This window comes from Mesoplodon bidens, assembly GCF_964165515.1.
Source record: "Mesoplodon bidens genome assembly, chromosome: X".
NCBI classification, from domain to species: domain Eukaryota; kingdom Metazoa; phylum Chordata; class Mammalia; order Artiodactyla; family Ziphiidae; genus Mesoplodon; species Mesoplodon bidens.
In genome coordinates, this window is record NC_138163.1 from 103,212,335 (window position 1) to 103,230,845 (window position 18,511).

Here is an 18,511-nt window from a genome sequence, read left to right on the forward strand (position 1 = left end):
CTTTTCCCGAATATTTGCTGAAGGTGTCTCCCTGGCATGAGACCATGTTACTGAATTCTAATACAAACCAAGGCACTCTGGTATGAGAGAAAGGACAGCGCACATCAGGAAGCCAGTCTAGTCCCTGCTACTCTGGCTGCAGGACCCTGAGTGCATCCCTTCATGTCACTGGTCATCAGCTCTCTCCTTCTTAAAGTGGAGGAATTGAATCATGTTGATATCTAAGATCTCTTTTACCTTGAAAATTTTTTGAAGTCAGACTTGAAACATAGCCAAAAAAAGAATTAAATGTGGTCAAACTGTATTTCTTAATTTTGAGGGAAAGTTTTTAACTGTGCAAGCAGGACAGAAGATACTGTGATACCTGGTTCCTAAAGAAACAAGGTGAAATAAGTATTCCTACTCTGTTTATTTTTATATTACTCTGATTTTTAAAAAATATATCTATTTACAGTTCCTGTGCACCATTTAAATACTCATTTTTTTAAGAAACATTTATTAAACATCTACTATGTACTCAGCCTCATGCTACGTGCTGTTACTGAATGTCAGAGGACTCAAGAGTCTGATCATGGAAAAGAGAAAGAACCACTCAAACAGCATGTTCTGTACTCGTGTCCCTCAGGCAGCCAGTGCCCTCTTGGCTGTTAATGCCCGGGGTGTGGCAGGTATCCAGATGTTGTCTCTGTCCTGGGTTGCTCCTGCATCATCATGTACTCTGCAGCTGGCCTCAGCAGCACTCTCAGCTCCTGCCTTCAGCTGTGACCCCACGGCCACTCCTGGGTCCCCTTGCTCTGTGCAGACAACCCTCTTGGTCAGGGTTCCGCCAAGATGGCTCCAGCCAGATTACATTCTCAGGCAGCTCCTTGACTCATGGGAAACACACAGTCTTGCCATAAAATACACTCCAAGTGTGGGCTGCCCCACTGTTGGCCTCCCACCCTGCCATCAACCAGGAAAGAGGCTCTTTTCACTTGAGACCCCAAACGCCACATGTCAAGCTACTCCGAAGACTCCCACACAGCGCTCTTCTGGGTGCACCAAGATGGACCTTGTAAATTGCTGCAACTCAGCAAGCATCCCTGCAGAGCATGAGATAGTGAGCTCTCCTTGCTGGCACCTCTAGTTTGTGTACATGGGTCTTTTGGAGCATCTACCATCCTTCACTTTGCATGAGGGAAGAAGCAACTCCCTTTCCTTTCCTCCCCAACAGGAAGGAGAAGGGAAAATCAAATGCTCCCTTGCCTCAGTCCTTTAGATTCTACAGATTCCAAGCATCTGTCACTATAGGCAGAATGGGGTGCTAGGGTGAGCATGGAAGGACCATTTTAGCTACCTTTCAGCAAGTCCTGGAAGGATGGTCTGGCAGCTTCCTAGCAGACCACTTACTTCCTATTGGCCTTAGCTCTGGGCTTTAGCTGAAAGTCCAAGACAGCAGGCCAAGTCCCAAAGTCACATCATTCTAAGAATTCTTTGTATATGGTAGAAGGGGGACGGGCAATAAAGGGTGATAAAGGAAGAGAAACTGCAGCCTTCCTTTGTTCTCAAAACTCAACCACCTCTCACTTGCCTCCAGACCTTGGGAAAACTGCACCTGAATTTGAACTTTGAGTCCTGAATAGCATCTCCTAGGCAGCACAGAATATGAAGATGACCCATAAGAATGAGAAGTTGAAAAGCTGCATACTCCTGACGACTGTTTTAAAACAATTAAACGTTACATTGCATTCAAACTTTCCTCTGTTGATGACTTTTTATTTACATACTTTGCCATATCTCTCAAACAGTTTGTAATTGTTATGGGTATCCCTAAAATATTTTGAATCCCTAAGGCAAAGATAGAGTCACAGAAATAGGGGGCAGGGGAATGAAGGTTGGCATGCCATGCATACACATCCAGATAGTCCCCAACTTGGGACTGCTCACTGAGATATTTCCTAGTTGATATTGCTGGGGACCAAGGTACTCTCAGGTCCTCAGGGGGATCAAGCTGGCATATGTTCCTGGGCCTTTGGTTATACACGTCTTTGGAATTTGTGACTTCTTTGAGCACAGCAACTATCATCTTTTTCCTCTCCATAACCCCAGTGAATTTCTATTCTATTCCACTGCCTAGTACATGGTAGGACCTCAGTAAATATTAGATGGTTAGATGGATCAACAAGGGGTCACTTCTTCCCACTGATGGTGAAAGTAAGCCCCTTCCCTGTCCCTTCCTGCCTCAGTTCTTAATTACTCTTTTGGTTAATGAGCAGGCAGTTGAAATTCACCATCTATTCTTAACCACATGGACACCATCCACTCTATCCAATGCCTGCCTTGACTGCTCCAGTCCTGCACTTTCCTAGGAGTTGGAGGGGCGGAGCCCAGTGTCCCCACCTCAAGCAGAAGGTCCCTTCATTTAATTCCTTCCTATTGTATCTGCCTTTCATATTAAGCATCTCACCTCCCCCTCATCCCACCACTAGTTCCACTGAACTTTGGGTGAATGTGTGATTAATTGGATCAGGCAAAACCAAAGGAGCAGAGGGAAATTTGATCTGAGCACTTTCCTTGGATCAGGGCCTTATCTGCATGCCACCTGTGAAGTTGTAAAGCTAGAACGTTGGTTCTCACTTTGCTACTCTCTGCCTTAGTTTCCTCATGTGTAAAGTGGGAGTAGTAAGGATATCAACATTACAAGGTTGTCTGAGGCTAAATGAGAGAATATATATTAAGAACTCTGACTAGTAACTAGCATCTACTAAGTGCTCAATAAAAGTAACAACTATCATTGTTGTTAGTATCTGTACTGCTACAGCTATTCTCAAAAGTTGGTACTGGGCATAAGATTTACAAATATCTAAGGAGTTTATTAAAGCACAGATTTCTGGATCCCCATTTCAAATTCTGATTCAGTAGATCTGCAGTGGGGCCCAGAAACCTATACGTTTAAGTAACTACTCCAGCTGATTCTGCTACAAGTCCTCAAGAAACCATACTGATATAAGACCTAGGGAACTGTACTTGGCATCATAAGACCAAGCCAAAAATAAAAGGTCTCCAGTGATAGAGTGAGAGCAATTCTGGGAGCTTGGAATTTTTGTTGTTTTGTGAGTTAAAACTAATGTGCATTTATTAAATGTTTAAATAGAAACTAATTCTAATCATGGTTGAAAATTTTGAAAGTAGCATTAGTAATAGTCCTTGTTCAAGAAAAAGGCAAAACTTTTTGTGGTGAAATTAGGCATTATAAAGACATTATAAATGATAGTGCCGTCAACTTGAAAAGCCTCAAATTAAATTTGCTTTCTTTTTCCCAAACAGCATTTAAGAGTTTTAAAAATCTTTTTAATTATCCATGTAGGTTTTTTATTTTGTTTGATTATTAATATTATGACATGTCAGGTGATGGCTATATCTATTTTTTAAGTGTTAGGTATTTTAAATGTGTTTTTTTAACTTACGATTCCTTACTTTTGCGGGGTTGGGTTTTTTCCCCCCTCCTACTTTTTATTGCATGTGTACAGTATTTCATTTATCTCTATAGACTAGTCTGGGAACCTACACTGCATATACCATTTATTTCTATGGAAAAAATATATTCGGTGGTTCCAAATTTCAAAATTTACAATCTTTAGAGATGGAAGTCATTCAGAATATGGAGACTGCCCATGTGTATTCTACAGGGATTCGAGCAAACTTTTATAAACAAGCCACATATCACTAGTTCCCTAAATGTTAATATAATATTTTAAATAGAGCGTATTTTTTTTTTTTCTTTTTTTGCGGTATGCGGGCCTCTCACTGTTGTGGCCTCTCCCGTTGCGGAGCACAGGCTCCGGATGCGCAGGCCCAGCGGCCATGGCTCACGGGCCCAGCCGCTCCGCGGCATATGGGATCCTCCCAGACCGGGGCACGAACCCGTATCCCCTGCATCGGCAGGCGGACTCTCAACCACTGCGCCACCAGGGAGGCCCAATAGAGCGTATTTTACTAGCCTACTTATACTATTTATTTAACCTCTAATTTAGTAGTACTTTCTTAATGCCGCCATTTTAAAATGGTCAGTGCTCTATCTTCACATTGCTATCGTTAGGCTTTATTTATTTATCTGTCTATCTGTCTGCCTATTAATCATTAGGAATTTTTATGTATGGTGTGGCCCAAACATTTACAAGTCATAAAGCTTTATCCTGCATCAGTATAAACAAGTGTAACTGTAATCTGAAGAATATTATGGTATGTGACCTCTCCACTAGCACTGCTGTGCATAGTAGGGAAGGAAAAAAGAACAGAACCAAAACCAACCCCCAAAACCCCCCACTTATTTTAGAGAAGTTAGGAAATAGAAGTGGCCGGCTAGCCAAGACCATTTTAAACTTTTCACTTTTCAAAGCAGACTGCTGAATGAGATGTTTCGTCTGAAGTAGAAATTAATACTTTAATTGCACTTCTACACTACAGAGATTTTTCTCTAAAGAATTTACTTCAGAAAGTTAAATTTTGGATCATTTAGATTTGAGGAGTTTTTAAAGTATAGATTCTTTTCAGCTTCTTCCCATACTCTGTGAATTTACAAATTAAAAAGGAAAAAGGTTTATGTCCTTGATTTCTTGCTGAAGGATGCCAGCACTGATACTGTTAATGAACAGCCCTAGTAAAACAAGTATAAACCTTTCGTGAGAGCATTCCTTCCTAGAAGGAGTTGGGTTTGCCCTTTCCCAAGATTTAGATTGCTGTGAAAATTCCTTCAGACGTGTCTTGGCCAGAAAGCATTCTTTCATTTTACTCTGTATTCATCTTATTAAATGTTGCTTCTATCAGAGGGAAAAAATGCTGTGATTACTGAAATATTGGTGATTTTTAAAGAGATACGCGTAGCACTCATCCCAACAAGTTTCATTTGAATGAATAAGACATTAACAAGAAGATCCCACTAAAATCATCAGCCTGCCTTTTTGGGGTGTTTTTTTTTTTTTGCCGTACGCGGGCCTCTCACTGTTGTGGCCTCTCCCGTTGTGGAGCACAGGCTCTGGCCACGCAGGCTCAGCGGCCATGGCTCACGGGCCCAGCCGCTCCGTGGCATGTGGGATCTTCCCGGACCGGGGCACGAACCCGTGTCCCCTGCATTGGCAGGTGGACTCTCAACCACTGCGCCACCAGGGAAGCCCCAGCCTGCCTTTTTAAGGGGAAAATATTGTTTAGTGAAATAATAAATATGAAGCTCTGAATTTATGAAAGAATTATGAATGTTGATTGGATTTTCTCCTTTGCTTTTAGCTATATGACAAAATTAACACAAAATCTTCACCGCAAATCAGGAATCCTCCGAGTGATGCAGTACAGAGAGCCAAAGAGGTAAGCGATATATATTTTGTCAGTGTATTTGGGTGTCATATTTGGTATGAAAACGTTTCTGCTGCACAGTAAGAGGCAGTTTCCTTGAAGTCACAGTTAGACCATTATACTCAGATTTAGTGTTTCTAAGTTTATCACTGAGCATTTACATACAGAAAAGAAAAAAAAATCTAGGCAGCAACATTGCTTAGATTTCTAGTTCTGGTATGTAAACTTGAACATGTTAACATACCAATTTTACTCCTGTTTTTTTTAAAAAAAAGAAAAAGTTATTTTACCACTCTTGGTGGAAATCGACATGCTATGCAAGTTTGAGTTGCTTTTTTAAGGTGGTAATTTTTGAAAGTTAATTGAATGTTTATAACAACTAAGTTCAGAGAGAAGTCATTTTTATAAATTACTGGTTAGTGTACATCTTTCACAAAATTTTAACTTTTTTTATTATAGAAACATCACACTGCAGAAAGTTTGGAAAGTAAAAAGTCGTCTATAATCCCATCACCCTAACACAGTAATTTTCATTTTTGCATATCCTTTTCTAATCACTATCCATTTGCATATAAATTTTTATGTAGTTACAATCAAAATATATCTTTCTTTTAACCTAGCCTAATATAATAAGCATTTTTCCATGTTTCTGCTAGGTCTTCATAAATAAGTTCTCATGATGGCATAATTTTTCTCTGCTGTTACTAAATTATAATGAATTATAAATGCTCCACTGTTAGATACCTAGTGGGGTTTTTTTTCACTTTTTGATGTCATAGAAGTCTTTATACAAATAAATATTTTCCTTTGAAAAAGTATTTTTTCATTTATTCATTCATTTATTTATTTTTGGCTGTGTTGGGTCTTCGTTGCTGTACGGGCTTTCTCTAGTTGCGGTGAGTGGGGGCTACTCTTCGTTGCAGTGTGCGGGCTTCTCATTGCAGTGGCTTCTCTTGTTGCGGAGCATGGGCTCTAGGCAGATGAGCTTCAGTAGTTGTGGCTTGCGGGCTTCAGTAGTTGTGGCTCTCAGGCTCTAGAGTGAAGGCTCAGTAGTTGTAGCGCACGGGCTTAGTTGCTCCGCGGCATGTGGGGTCTTCCCGGCCCAGGGCTCGAACCTGTGTTCCCTGCATTGGCAGATGGATTCTTAACCACTGAGCCACCAGCGAAGCCCAGAAAAATATTTTATAAAGTGAAATTACTAAGTGAAAGAATATGAAAGACATAATTCCTTCCCTATCAGATTTTAAACACAAGACCGTACTGGAATATATATATTCACTGAGAACCAAGTGCAAGGTTGTGGAAACCGCTAGGCCTGCCCACCTGGTCAGGGCAGCAGTCAGGAGAGGTTCTGTCTGCATTAGGAGACCACACCTCAGTGTTTAAAATCATAGGCTGGGAGAGTAGCAGGGGACCAGAGAGAGTATATTGTTTCATCTTTTGTTTCACTGGTTTAGAAACTCAAAGCAGAAAATACACCAAAGGAGAATTGGCTTATCATCATTAAACAATATGAATTAACAGCATAACCAGCACTTGTTAAGAGTACATTTTTCTAATTGGGGTATAGTTGTTTTACAAGAGTACATTTAGATCAGAAGGAAACCTTATAGTTTTTGTTTGTTTGTTTGTTCTTCTCTGAGGAGGTGGTTGAGTAGCTGGCTGAGATCTAAGCCTTAGGCTAAGTGACCTCAAAACATTCCTTCCTGGCCAGAATTAGGATTCTCAAAGGCGAGTCAAGAGATTCCTACTTGGTACATGACTTGCGTGCCCCTGACATCCAATCCTGCTGAAGCAATCCTCGATTGGCTCAACTTTTAGGATTGAGTGCAATGTGTATAACCACTCTGAGTCCAACTATGTACACTTGGAACTGTAGTAGTATGTGTACTCTGAAAAGGAACAGAGGCCTTCCCCTGGGCTCATGTCACATAATCAAATTTTAAATGGGTAAACTCCATCCTAGTGGTAAGGGATAACTTTCTAAGAACAATTTCATTTGAAAACAACTATTTAAACCTATATAGAGAAAATGTTAACAACTAATTCATGAAGAAAATGTGAGTGAAAAGAGAAAAGTTTTTGATTGTGTGTCTTATTTTTAAATTATTCTCTTGGATTCCCTGGCAATTAATTCTAGGAACCATTGCCGAGATGTGGTGAATGTGAGGAGATGAGTGTGGAGAATCACATTGATTCTCTCAGGCTACAAGGAAAAGTACTTAAGTGTTTTCTCTTTTTTAAATTGTTTTTATTTGAGCCTTTGTCATTTTAATCTTTCTGAAAGGAATTGACAGTTTTATTAATATAAAAGAAAGCTGTTACCAACTTTTATTACAGATTCATCTTGATGGTGAGTTTGGAAAAAGATTTGCAGAGATATTTTCCCATTAAGTTTAATTAAGTTGCTTATACCTATAATAAATATGTATTACAGACTTGTCATTGTGTTTTGTATTTTTCAGTAATCTTTTGAGTTATAGTTGGGTAATGAAGGCAGAGACTATTACAGCAATTTGTTTTATTTTCTATTACCACCAATGTGGCTCTTTTATATATTAATAACCTTTGAATAAAATGATGAATTTTTTTCCAAAATAATTATTTTGCCTGCCATAAAAATCCATTCATAATTTTTAATTTAAAAGAATTCTATATTTTCTAAATCTAGCATCCTCATTATACTATTAAATATCTTCCTTATTTTTTAGGTATTGGAAGAAATTTCATGTTACCCTGAGAATAACGATGCAAAGGAACTAAAGCGTATTTTAACACAACCTCATTTCATGGTAAGTAACAATTAAACTTACATAGAAATAAAACCTCACTTTCAAAAGAAGTTTTTACTAATCCTTATGAAATACAGCAATCTTCATCAAATGTGCTTTTAGCCGTATAATATCAGACGGTTAAGATTACAATACCAGATACACTAAAATTTTTTGTTGTTGTTTACTTTGTGTCATAGTTGTAAAGATGCTGTTTGCCAGCCTCATGGAGTTGGAATAAGAATTAAGTAGATGATACATCTACTGTGCTTAGCACAGTGCCTGATATATGCTTGATGCCTAATAAATGTTAGCTAATGAATATTATTAGTTTCTCCATAGTATCTGTCATGTGTAGGGCACATAGTAAGTTCTCAGTAAAACATTGAGTAGATTAGGAACTTGCCCGTTTGCAGGTAGGTTAGCCCCACCTCAACTGACTGTTCTGTGCAGTGTGTTTTCCGTAGATAGAAGCCTGTATGTTTTGGACAGACATGTCTATCTATAAACTGATAAGTAACCCCAGCTCAATTCCGAGAATGATGTAGGACCATTTGATACCCATAGATCTTTCAGATTTGAAGTAAGCTAAATAAAGAAATTAATATATACCCAAATAAAATCCTTTTTTTAAGGTTAAGGTTTTTTTGAAAACCATTAAAGCTCAGACAGCCCCATCTCTCACAACTTACCTACCTTCGAAGCCTTGGTTTATTTTGCTTTTCTGACATCAGAGAGAAATTAATATGTACACTGCTATTAGTAAACATTTTCAGAAATAATAAATAGTTCTTGTAATTTCTGAACACCCAGCTAGGTACCTAAAAGACATTTTCATTTACTCATCAAATATGTAAATGCCTACTATATGCCAGGCACTGTGCTGGGCACTAAGGATAGTCGTGAATAGGACAAACGAACTTCCATTTCTAGGTGAGACATGGATAGGTGAGCTAGAGACAGACAGTGAGCAAGTAAAACAAACAATATAACTTCACATAGTGATAATAACTATGAAAAAAAAGGATAATGGGGCAGAGATGATAGTAAAGTAGAAGCTACTTCAGATAGTCAGAGGAAAGCCCCTCTGAGGAGCCAACATGTGGGCTAAGACTTGTTATATGAAAGAACAAGCTTTCTGAATGTCCAAGCATGGGGAAGAGCAAATGCAAAGGCCCAGAGGCGGGAAAGAGTTTTGTAGGGTCAAAGTACAGAAGTAAGGCCATTGTGGCTGGGATATAGTAAACAAGGGAAAGGGTGGTACAAGAAGAGCTGGAGAGGGTGGCAGAGGCCAGACCACATAGGGCCTTCCAGACCATGGTAAGGAGTCTGGATTTTCTCCTGATTGCAGTAGGATGACACTGAGTGATTGCAAGCAGGAAAATATTGTTAGAACTGTGCTTTAGAGATTGCTGGGGTTGTTGTGTAGAGAATGGACTATGGTGGGGTCAAGAGTTTAAAAAGGGAGACCAATTAGGAGGCTGTTGTGAGGTGGTAGAGGCTTGAAGAAGGATGGGGCTGGTGGAAAATGAACAAATTGGGATTCTACTTTAGATATGGTTAGACATGACAGGACTTACTGATGGCTGGGATGTGAAGTGATGTGATTAACTCCATTTTACAGTTCAGAGAGGAAACCACAACCTAGAAAGGCAAAGAGGCTTGCTTTAGGTCATCCACCTAGTAAGTGGCCTCACTGAGGTTCAAAACCCAGATCTTCCTGGCTCCAAAGCCTGTGCTCTTAAATGTGGGTTGACTTGTAATGAGTATCGATTTTCCTACAAACTTAATTTGAACTCATTGGTCATTCCCAAATAAGCATATGTTTGGATAATGTCCCATGTGGCAAATATAATTCCAAGCTATATATACTGTGTTAAACTTTTAAATGCTGGAGGTTTCTATCTTATAAGCATTTTAAGATCATGTGGACACAGTGGGGGAAGGAGAGGGTGAGATGAATTGGGAGATTAGGATTGACATATATACACTACCATGCGTAAAATAGATAGCTAGTGGGAACATGCTATAAAGCCCAGCAAGTTCAGCTCCGTGCTCTGTGATGACCTAGATGGGTGGGATTGGTGGGGAGGGAGGTCCAAGAGGGAGGGGATATAGGTATACATATAGCTGATTCACTTCACTGTATAGCAGAAACTAATACAACATTGGAAAGCAATTATACTCCAGTAAAAAAAAAAATTTTTTAAGAAAGGTCATGGTTTCAAAATCTGGTATTTTTAAAGAAATATTAATAGCTAAAGGAAAATAATGCTTATAATTTTTATTATACCAAGGTTTGGGAGTTATTCTTAGCATATTTATAATTTTATACTTATTTCTTCAATTATCTGACTTTTTCTTTGCTTTCTGATCATTAAAATGAGGATTTAATATTGGATTACCTTATACTTAAAAATACAGATACTTATAAATATTTACAGTAATTAAGAGTAAAAAAGTGTCGATTTAAATTTTTTTTAATCTGTACTCTAGAGGTCATGATAAAAAATATTATTACACTATCCTTCAGTTACTCCATTTGAAAGACTTATTTTTTAAAAAAGAACAGATCCTTTGCTTATTGCAGTTGTAAAATATAAAACATTAAGGATAAAGACAATATAAACAGAATAGAATGTCAGTGCTTTAATTTTTTCCTTCAAAATTTTCTGTTCTAGATCCTGTTTTTTAAAAGCAAATTTGTATCCTACTTTCCCAAAAAACAAGATGTTTAAAAATCGCCTTAGGTTGATATGAAAGCTTCATTATTAAGTGATTAATTTTTTGACTTGTAATTGTAATTCAGAAGCCAGAGGAACCACTTTCAAACCTAAAATTCATATTTTTTCCTATAAATTTTATTTTTTGGTTTTTGGTTTTTTGGCTGCATTGTGTCTTCATTGCTGCGTGTGGGCTTTCTCTAGTTGCGGCAAGCGGGGGCTACTCTTCTTTGCGGTGTGAGGGCTTCTCATTGCGGTGGCTTCTCATTGCAAAGCACGGGCTCTAGGCACATGGGCTTCAGTAGTTGTAGCACGCAGGCTCAGTAGTTGTGGGGTGCAGGCTATAGAGCTCAGGCTCAGTAGTTGTGGCTCACAGGCTTAGTTGCTCCGTGGCATGTGGGATCCTCCCGGACCAGGAATCGGACCCTTGTCCCCTACCTTGGCAGGCGGATTCTCAACCACTATGCCACCAGGGAAGTCCCTTTCCTATAAATTTTAAATGAATTTTTCCCACTTTGGTCTGAAGTTCTTAGTTGTCTTGTCCACGTCCTTTTTACATACATACGGAAGTGTTTCCTATTACATGATTCTTCTTATGTAATTAAAAATAATAGCTATTTCAGCTTAGTAACAATTGCTGAATCATACCTCATGACATACTTGAAGAAAAATATTCAAACTCTGATTTCCCTATTTTTTATTTGGCATACTCTTTTTTAATGGCTTTTTTTTTAACTGTAGGTGACCCCTTTTTTCTGTTTGCATATGCATTGGATTAAGTTTCATTTTGTGGTAGCAGTCTTTTACAGTGACAAATAGCAGTTAATATCAAGTATGACCTCATTTGATGATATAATTTAAGGATTTTTCTCTTAAAGTTCAATTTTGGTATTATTTTTGTGATTGTGGGCTTATCCTTCCTTATAAATAATACATTAAATACAGGTGTTTGCTTATATAATTTAAAAGGATGGATAGAAATCATTTGCAAAAAGCAGTAGAAACACTTTCTCCAACCCATGTAACTGGCATTATCCTAATGAAGCTTGGTTCTCTGTTTACCTGGGTATATATCCTCCAGTCATACAAAGCATGTTTTTTAAAAATTGTTTTAAAATTCACTGTTTATAGAAGACACATCTATAATTAATACAATGAACCTAATTTTAACAGATGAAGTTTTTCAGTTTGTCTATTATTGATTTTTACTTTCTGCACTAAATCTTAGTCTCTTAAGTGGCTACAGTTAAACAGGAAAAAGAGGGATTTCCCTACATACCATAACCACCACCACTTTGGCCTGGGGTATTAGTGCAGGGTGTAGTCAGGGCACTGGTCAGGAAGCCAAGGTCCCCAGGACCATTGTGGAGCCCTGCTTTCAAGCTGTGCTGCTTAGTGCCCCTCGGTACCCCTCACCTAGACCCCAGTTTAGACCAGCCCTCTGAGATCTTGGAAATATCTGGCATTTCCATTACAAATTCAAAACACTGTAAAGCAATTATACTCCAATAAAGATGTTTTTTAAAAAATGGGTATATTGCTCCAAGCATATGCTCTATTGATGTCTGATCAACATCATCATCTTTATGATTTTACCACATTGTTATCTTATTTTTGCGTCGTATGCGTACCTTTAAAGTACCTAAAATAGCCAAGTCATGACTTTGGTAAATCTTTTAATTAAATAACTTAATTTGAGATGCTACAAGCTATACTTTTAAGGTGATTTTAATTATGTTTCATTATCTCTAGATATTTCATTACCAGACAGATCACAGATTAAAATAAAACTGAATTTATAGTTAGTATACAAGAAAATATAATGCATAAAGCACCAAACATACTGATACTAAGCTGTAAAATTCTCTTTGAAGTAGAAATGTTCAAATATTCGTGCTTATTAAAAACTTTCTTATGATGGCAGAAAATGTACAGTAAGTGGAAGAATAGCCTTTTTTAGGCAAACAAGGGATATTTATTACCCAGTTTCACCAAGATGACATATGGAGATATCAATGCAAAGAAATCACTTTTTCTTTGTTAATGATGGGCTTTGCAAAAAGAAGTCATAATAATGTCAACTTACTTTTTATTTATGCAAGTGCTCCAAAAAGTAGAAATGAACAAAAACATTAAAAAGGTTTAGATTTTGAGCTCCATATCATGTGATATTTTGGGAAATTACATTTCTTCAGGTACATTTGTGTGTGTTTTTATTTCTTTTACTAAGATGTATGATATAAATTACCCTTTGCGTTATATAGCAGAGTTATTGTTAATACCATTGATGAAAGACATTTGCTCAGTGCACCAATTATTGCACTGTTTCTTTTTTTTTTTAAAGAATAGGTTTATTGACAATAATTTCTTAAATATTCTAAAGAAAATTTCAAAATTTCTAAACTTAAAATGTTTAAAATCTGCTCTCATTGGCAAAATATCCCTCAAGAAAATAAAGAATAGGTCACTACAAATGAATGTCACATTTAAAATTTGCTTCATTTTAACATTTTTGCAAAAAATTTTTTAAAAATTTACAACGTGTGATTTTTTTCCCCTCTTGGATAAAAGTAAATCAATACTCAGTTTTTATTTCAACTATGAGACATATTCACAAATATATCATCTAGCTGCTGTAAACCTGACAGTCATGTCAGTCAGTAGTATAATATCCTACAGACATAAACAGAGCCAACTCATTTTGGTATTTTTAGTCATAGCAACTGAAGTAGGCAAAATGCAAAACTTGTGGTTGCCGCCCAAATCACCCCAGAGCATATGATACAGTGTCAGAAAATGTTTGCATCAGTTTTATAAGTTCATCTGTGTACTTCAGGTATCTGAAATTTAAAAAAGGGATTCTTATATATTTTGATAAAAATGTACTCAAATATTTCATAACATTAATATTTATTGCTTTATATGAATACTGTATTGAAAGCCCAAGCATTCAGTTTACACACAGAAATTATACAATTATATACCGCTTCACAAAGGCAGTGAACACATTACATTCTACAAAATCTACTTTACAGAAATTAAAAAATTCTAAATATCAAAAGGTACAGCTGAAGAAACAGGTATAAATTTGGCAACCAGTAATTTAGACAGGGAAACTGCAGCTTGCATGACTTTAAATTATGTGAATTTGAAAATATTGAGTTTAGAGTAACCATTGTGCTTTGTGTTGATCTGAAAAATATAACACTGGCTGTCGAAGAAGCATGTTCAAAAATATTTAATTCACTTCAAAATGTCATACAAATTATGGTGGTTTTTATGTACCCCTAAAGCTTCAGTCATTTAGCTCTGGTACATTACTAAAGTAATATATTAATTCTTCCCGTACAGTGGTGTTTCATACCATTGACATTGTATAGTCTAGAATAATTTAGAAAGTGCACTGTTTCTTTTTAAATTTGTTTCCATTTTAAGCCCCAGCACAAATTTGCCAGCTCTATGTACAAATGATTCTTTCTGCTAAATTATTTGAAATTGCATTATGTCAGCCTTTAATTGAACAAGTTAGTTGGGCACTTTTTCATAGCATCGGACAACACCTCTTACCCAGATAGTCAACAAACACATCCATTCGTTGATTGACTCACTCATTCTTTCATTTGTTCCTTCATTTTTAAAAATCCGTCTATCATGATTATTTATCACAAAGAAATTATGGCATGGCTATATCTAGGTGTAATGTGCTCTGAGTTCTCTTTAGATGAGAGATACCTTTGAGAGGCAAAGAATAATTTTATATATGTTTATATAATAGACTTCTGCTGGAATACTTCTATTATTAATATTTTATTTCCTTCGTAAAATATCAGGCCTTACTTCAGACTCACGATGTAGTGGCACATGAAGTTTACAGTGATGAAGCATTGAGGGTTACACCTCCTCCCACCTCTCCCTATTTAAATGGTGATTCTCCAGAAAGCGCAAATGGAGACATGGATATGGAGAACGTGACCAGAGTTCGCCTGGTCCAGTTCCAAAAGAACACAGATGAACCAATGGTAAGTAGGAAAAGAAAGTTTTCTGTGTTCTCATAAAATCCCAGCATGAGTTAGAGCAGCTACCTTCCACCTTTACTACTAGGAGGTGGGGAGGAAAGGAAGGCATGGATAGTTTTAAAGAAACCAGTTTCCAGATCCTAAATAGGCCACCACCATACCCCCCCACCCCCACCTAAAATCGTTTTGCCTGACACCACGCCTAAGGTATGTTGGCTTTCCTTCCCACCTCTCCTTTCACAGTTGCTCTTCAACAACAACAAAAAAGGACAGACCTGATATATTAGTCTAGAGTGTAAAAACCTCTGGGGCAGCAAAGAAAGTTTGAAATATTGGAATTGGTGTTGAAAAAGTGAACATCTAAAATTCCTTTTACAAGTCTAGTGGTTTCCAGATCTTTTGCCTTCAACAAAATTAGAGGAAGACTAATTCGGAAGACATTCAAAGAATTGAGTGCCATTGCTAAAATAAAATTCCTTCCATTCATGTCTACCTATTTGATGTGAATTCGTTTTCTCAGTACTTAGGTGTAGCATTGGAATAGAATGATGCTGAACCCTGCCTCATCCTCATAGAATTTTCATAGGTTGGGAAGATCAAGGAGAGGCTCCTTGATGTTAACAGAGGGGGCAGGGAGAGTAGAGACCATCCAGGCAAACCAAGTAGCATATGCAGAAACCTGCTAGTGAAAAGGCTCTTAGCATAGTTTTTAAAATGGAAAGAAGGCACCACAGCTGGACTGTAGAAGACAAGGTGTACAGCAGGAACAGGACCTCACAAGTGTTGATTCTGTTTTTTATCTTAAAAACAGTGGGAGGCTATTGAAGAGTTTTAAGCAGGGAGATAAGATCAGATTTTCATTTTAGAAGTAATTACTCTGGAGAATGGATTAGAGGGGGACAGGAGTGGATATAGGGAGACCAGTTAAGAGACTGTTATTGCAGTAATACAGGGGAGAGATGATGGAACTCTGAACTAGAGGGATGGATGTCAAATGGAAAGAAGTGAATAGATTTAACAAAAGACCTTGATAATGGATTAACATTGGGGACTGAGGGAGAAGCAAGTATTGAGGATGACCCTAAGCTTTAGGCTTTTCACAGCCAGATGGACAATGATGCTGCCCACTGAGACAGGGAATATTGGGAAAGTCCCAAGTTCTAGGAGAAATCATTTCTTTAGGGAAAAGGAAAACATTCAAACGTATGCATTCATATGTTTTCCTCAGAGCATAGAAAAGGGATATTGGGATATAGGAAAACAAATTACTTAAGAAAGTTGCCCAGTTGCTTTCCAAGTTATAGGAAGAGTTACAGAGCAGTGATCCTATGATTGCAATTTCCAGAAAGCCCTCAACTCTAGACATTCGGGTTGTAATTCTCATTTACTGTTCTTTGCCAGTTATACTATATTATCTCAGGACTTACAGCAGACAGGGGACATGCAAATCACCTCACCCATCTGGTGCTCCCCAAGCAACTCTTTGACTTAAAAGAGTGTGGGCAGTAGCAACTTTTGGGTACCTCGGGCAAATCACTTCATGTCATTGGGCCTCGTTTTGCTCATACTTTGCTTAGCAAGTATTACCAAAAGTGTGCTTGACTACACGATCCCCAAAATCCCACCCAGCTCTGAAAGTCTAATATTCCCCTCATTCATTTTATGTATTCATTCACTCATTTAGCAAATCTTTTTAAGTGCCTATACTATGTGCAGATCACTGTACGCCAATGATGTAGTGGCAGATAAGACATGGCCCCTTCCTGGAACTCAGTTTCCACAGGGCTACCTACTTTTTTTCTTTTTTTTTTGGAGTGGGGGCCACGCTGCGGGGCATGCGGGATCTTAGTTCCCTGACCAGCGATCGAACCTGTGCCCCCTACACTGGAGGTGTGGAGTCTTAACCATTGGACTGCCAGGGAAGTCCCAGGGCTACCTACATTAAACAAGTAAATATGCACTTTAGCACAGTTTGTTTAACGGGTGCAGTTATGACAGAGCTATAGCAGAGAGAAGGCTGTGTCAGAGAAGCAGGAGGAGGGGTGATGTTCAGCCAATCAGAGCAGACAGGAAAGTGGAAGTGACCACAAGAAGGAGGCCTAGAAATGTCTTGTGATCGTCATATCCTAAAGCAACCCAATGACAGTTGCTTGATCTTCTGTATGGTTAACTACATAGAAACATAGACTGAGTAAAAGCATAAAACTACACCCCTGAGTTACATTTTTCAGAAAGCATAAAATAGCCTTGAATCTTCCCTAAAAGTCTCCTTAAAGAAGCCCTCCTGTCTTCCGTCTTCTGTGATCCTAGTGAAGGTGTGTATTTCTTCTTTTAATTGGTTGCCATAAAAACAAATTATTTTTATGTGAAATATATTTTCAATAATATAGTTTTCTATTACATTTAATACAACTTCATTTGCTTGCTTATTTGTCCTGTTAAAAACATTATATTACCATGCAGGATATACCTGTATGATCTCTTTTGCTTTTTGGACCTTCTACAATGTATCCAACTATGTATGCTGGGTCCATCTCACAAGGGTGTTATACTCCCATTACACCCTTGTTTTCCCATTTTTTTTTTTTTTTTTTTTTCTTTTCCTTCTGCGGTACGCGGGCCCCTCACTGTTGTGACCTCTCCCGCTGCGGAGCGCAGGCTCAGCGACCATGGCTCACAGGCCCAGCCGCTCCGCGGCATGTGGGATCCTCCCGGACCGGGGCACGAACCCGTGTCCCCTGCATCGGCAGGCGGACTCTCAACCACTGCGCCACCAGGGAAGCCCTGTTTTCCCATTTTTAACATCTCACTTATAATTATTTCTCTATTGATTGGTACTCCCATAGTTGCAGGTGTTAAAGACCAAACTTAAAATAGCTTAGACAACAGGGGAGAGGCTAATGTAAACAAGGAAAGGCCAGGAGTTTACCCCAAGCTGGGGTAGGTTCAGCGGTAACTGGGCCAAATGCTTTCCCTGGAATTTGGGAACTTATGAACAGAGAAAACAAGAATCAATTCCTCTCTGCAGAGAAATGTTTGAAGTAGACAAAATAAGAAATATTAACTCCAGTTAGTTTGAGGTGAACTTTCCCTAGCCATGAGAGACCCTGTCTATCTCATTCACTACTTTGTCTAGCAGAGTGTCTACCATATAACAGGTTCACAGTAATATTGGTTGAATGAATACATTAATTTATTAATTTCAAGGATGGAACCACCATCATACTATCATTTCCCTTCTGAAATTAGATTTGACTTACACATTAACTTACAACATTTTTCCAGGAACACCTTCTCTCGGTAACCATAGATGCTGATTGAATGTACAAGTTGGAAATGATACTTGAACAATACAGTTGAATGTGGGACTAGAAACATTTGATAAACCAGTTTTTTAAATTGCTTGCCTACCACTTCTAAGAACCACAAAATAGGAACCATGCAAAGTTATATTTTATAGAACTGTACAAATTCAGACAGGGTCTAGATTATAACGTCTCAAATATTTTCATGGAACTTTCTAACAGAATGTTATTTTCCAATGAAGAAGATAAGACAGAGTCCCCCTACCCCTAATCATCTCAAATTTAAGACCAGTTTTCACCAAGGGAGCTCGTTAAAAATGCAGATCTGGGCTCTATTCCACACTTCCTGAATCTAAATCCAGAGTGAG

The 18,511-nt window shown here is 38.1% G+C and overlaps 1 protein-coding gene across 7 annotated transcripts in view; it reads left to right on the forward strand.

Annotated features, from left to right (window-relative positions):
- Positions 1-18,511, forward strand: part of CASK (calcium/calmodulin dependent serine protein kinase) — a 392,946-nt gene that overhangs the window by 318,503 nt on the left and 55,932 nt on the right. For all 7 annotated transcript variants that reach the window (XM_081222810.1, XM_081222812.1, XM_081222813.1 and 4 more), the window contains exons 12-14: positions 5,263-5,340; positions 8,040-8,120; positions 14,653-14,841. In XM_081222810.1, the coding sequence (XP_081078936.1) occupies positions 5,263-5,340; positions 8,040-8,120; positions 14,653-14,841 (348 nt within the window). The remainder of the gene's footprint in view (positions 1-5,262; positions 5,341-8,039; positions 8,121-14,652; positions 14,842-18,511) is intronic.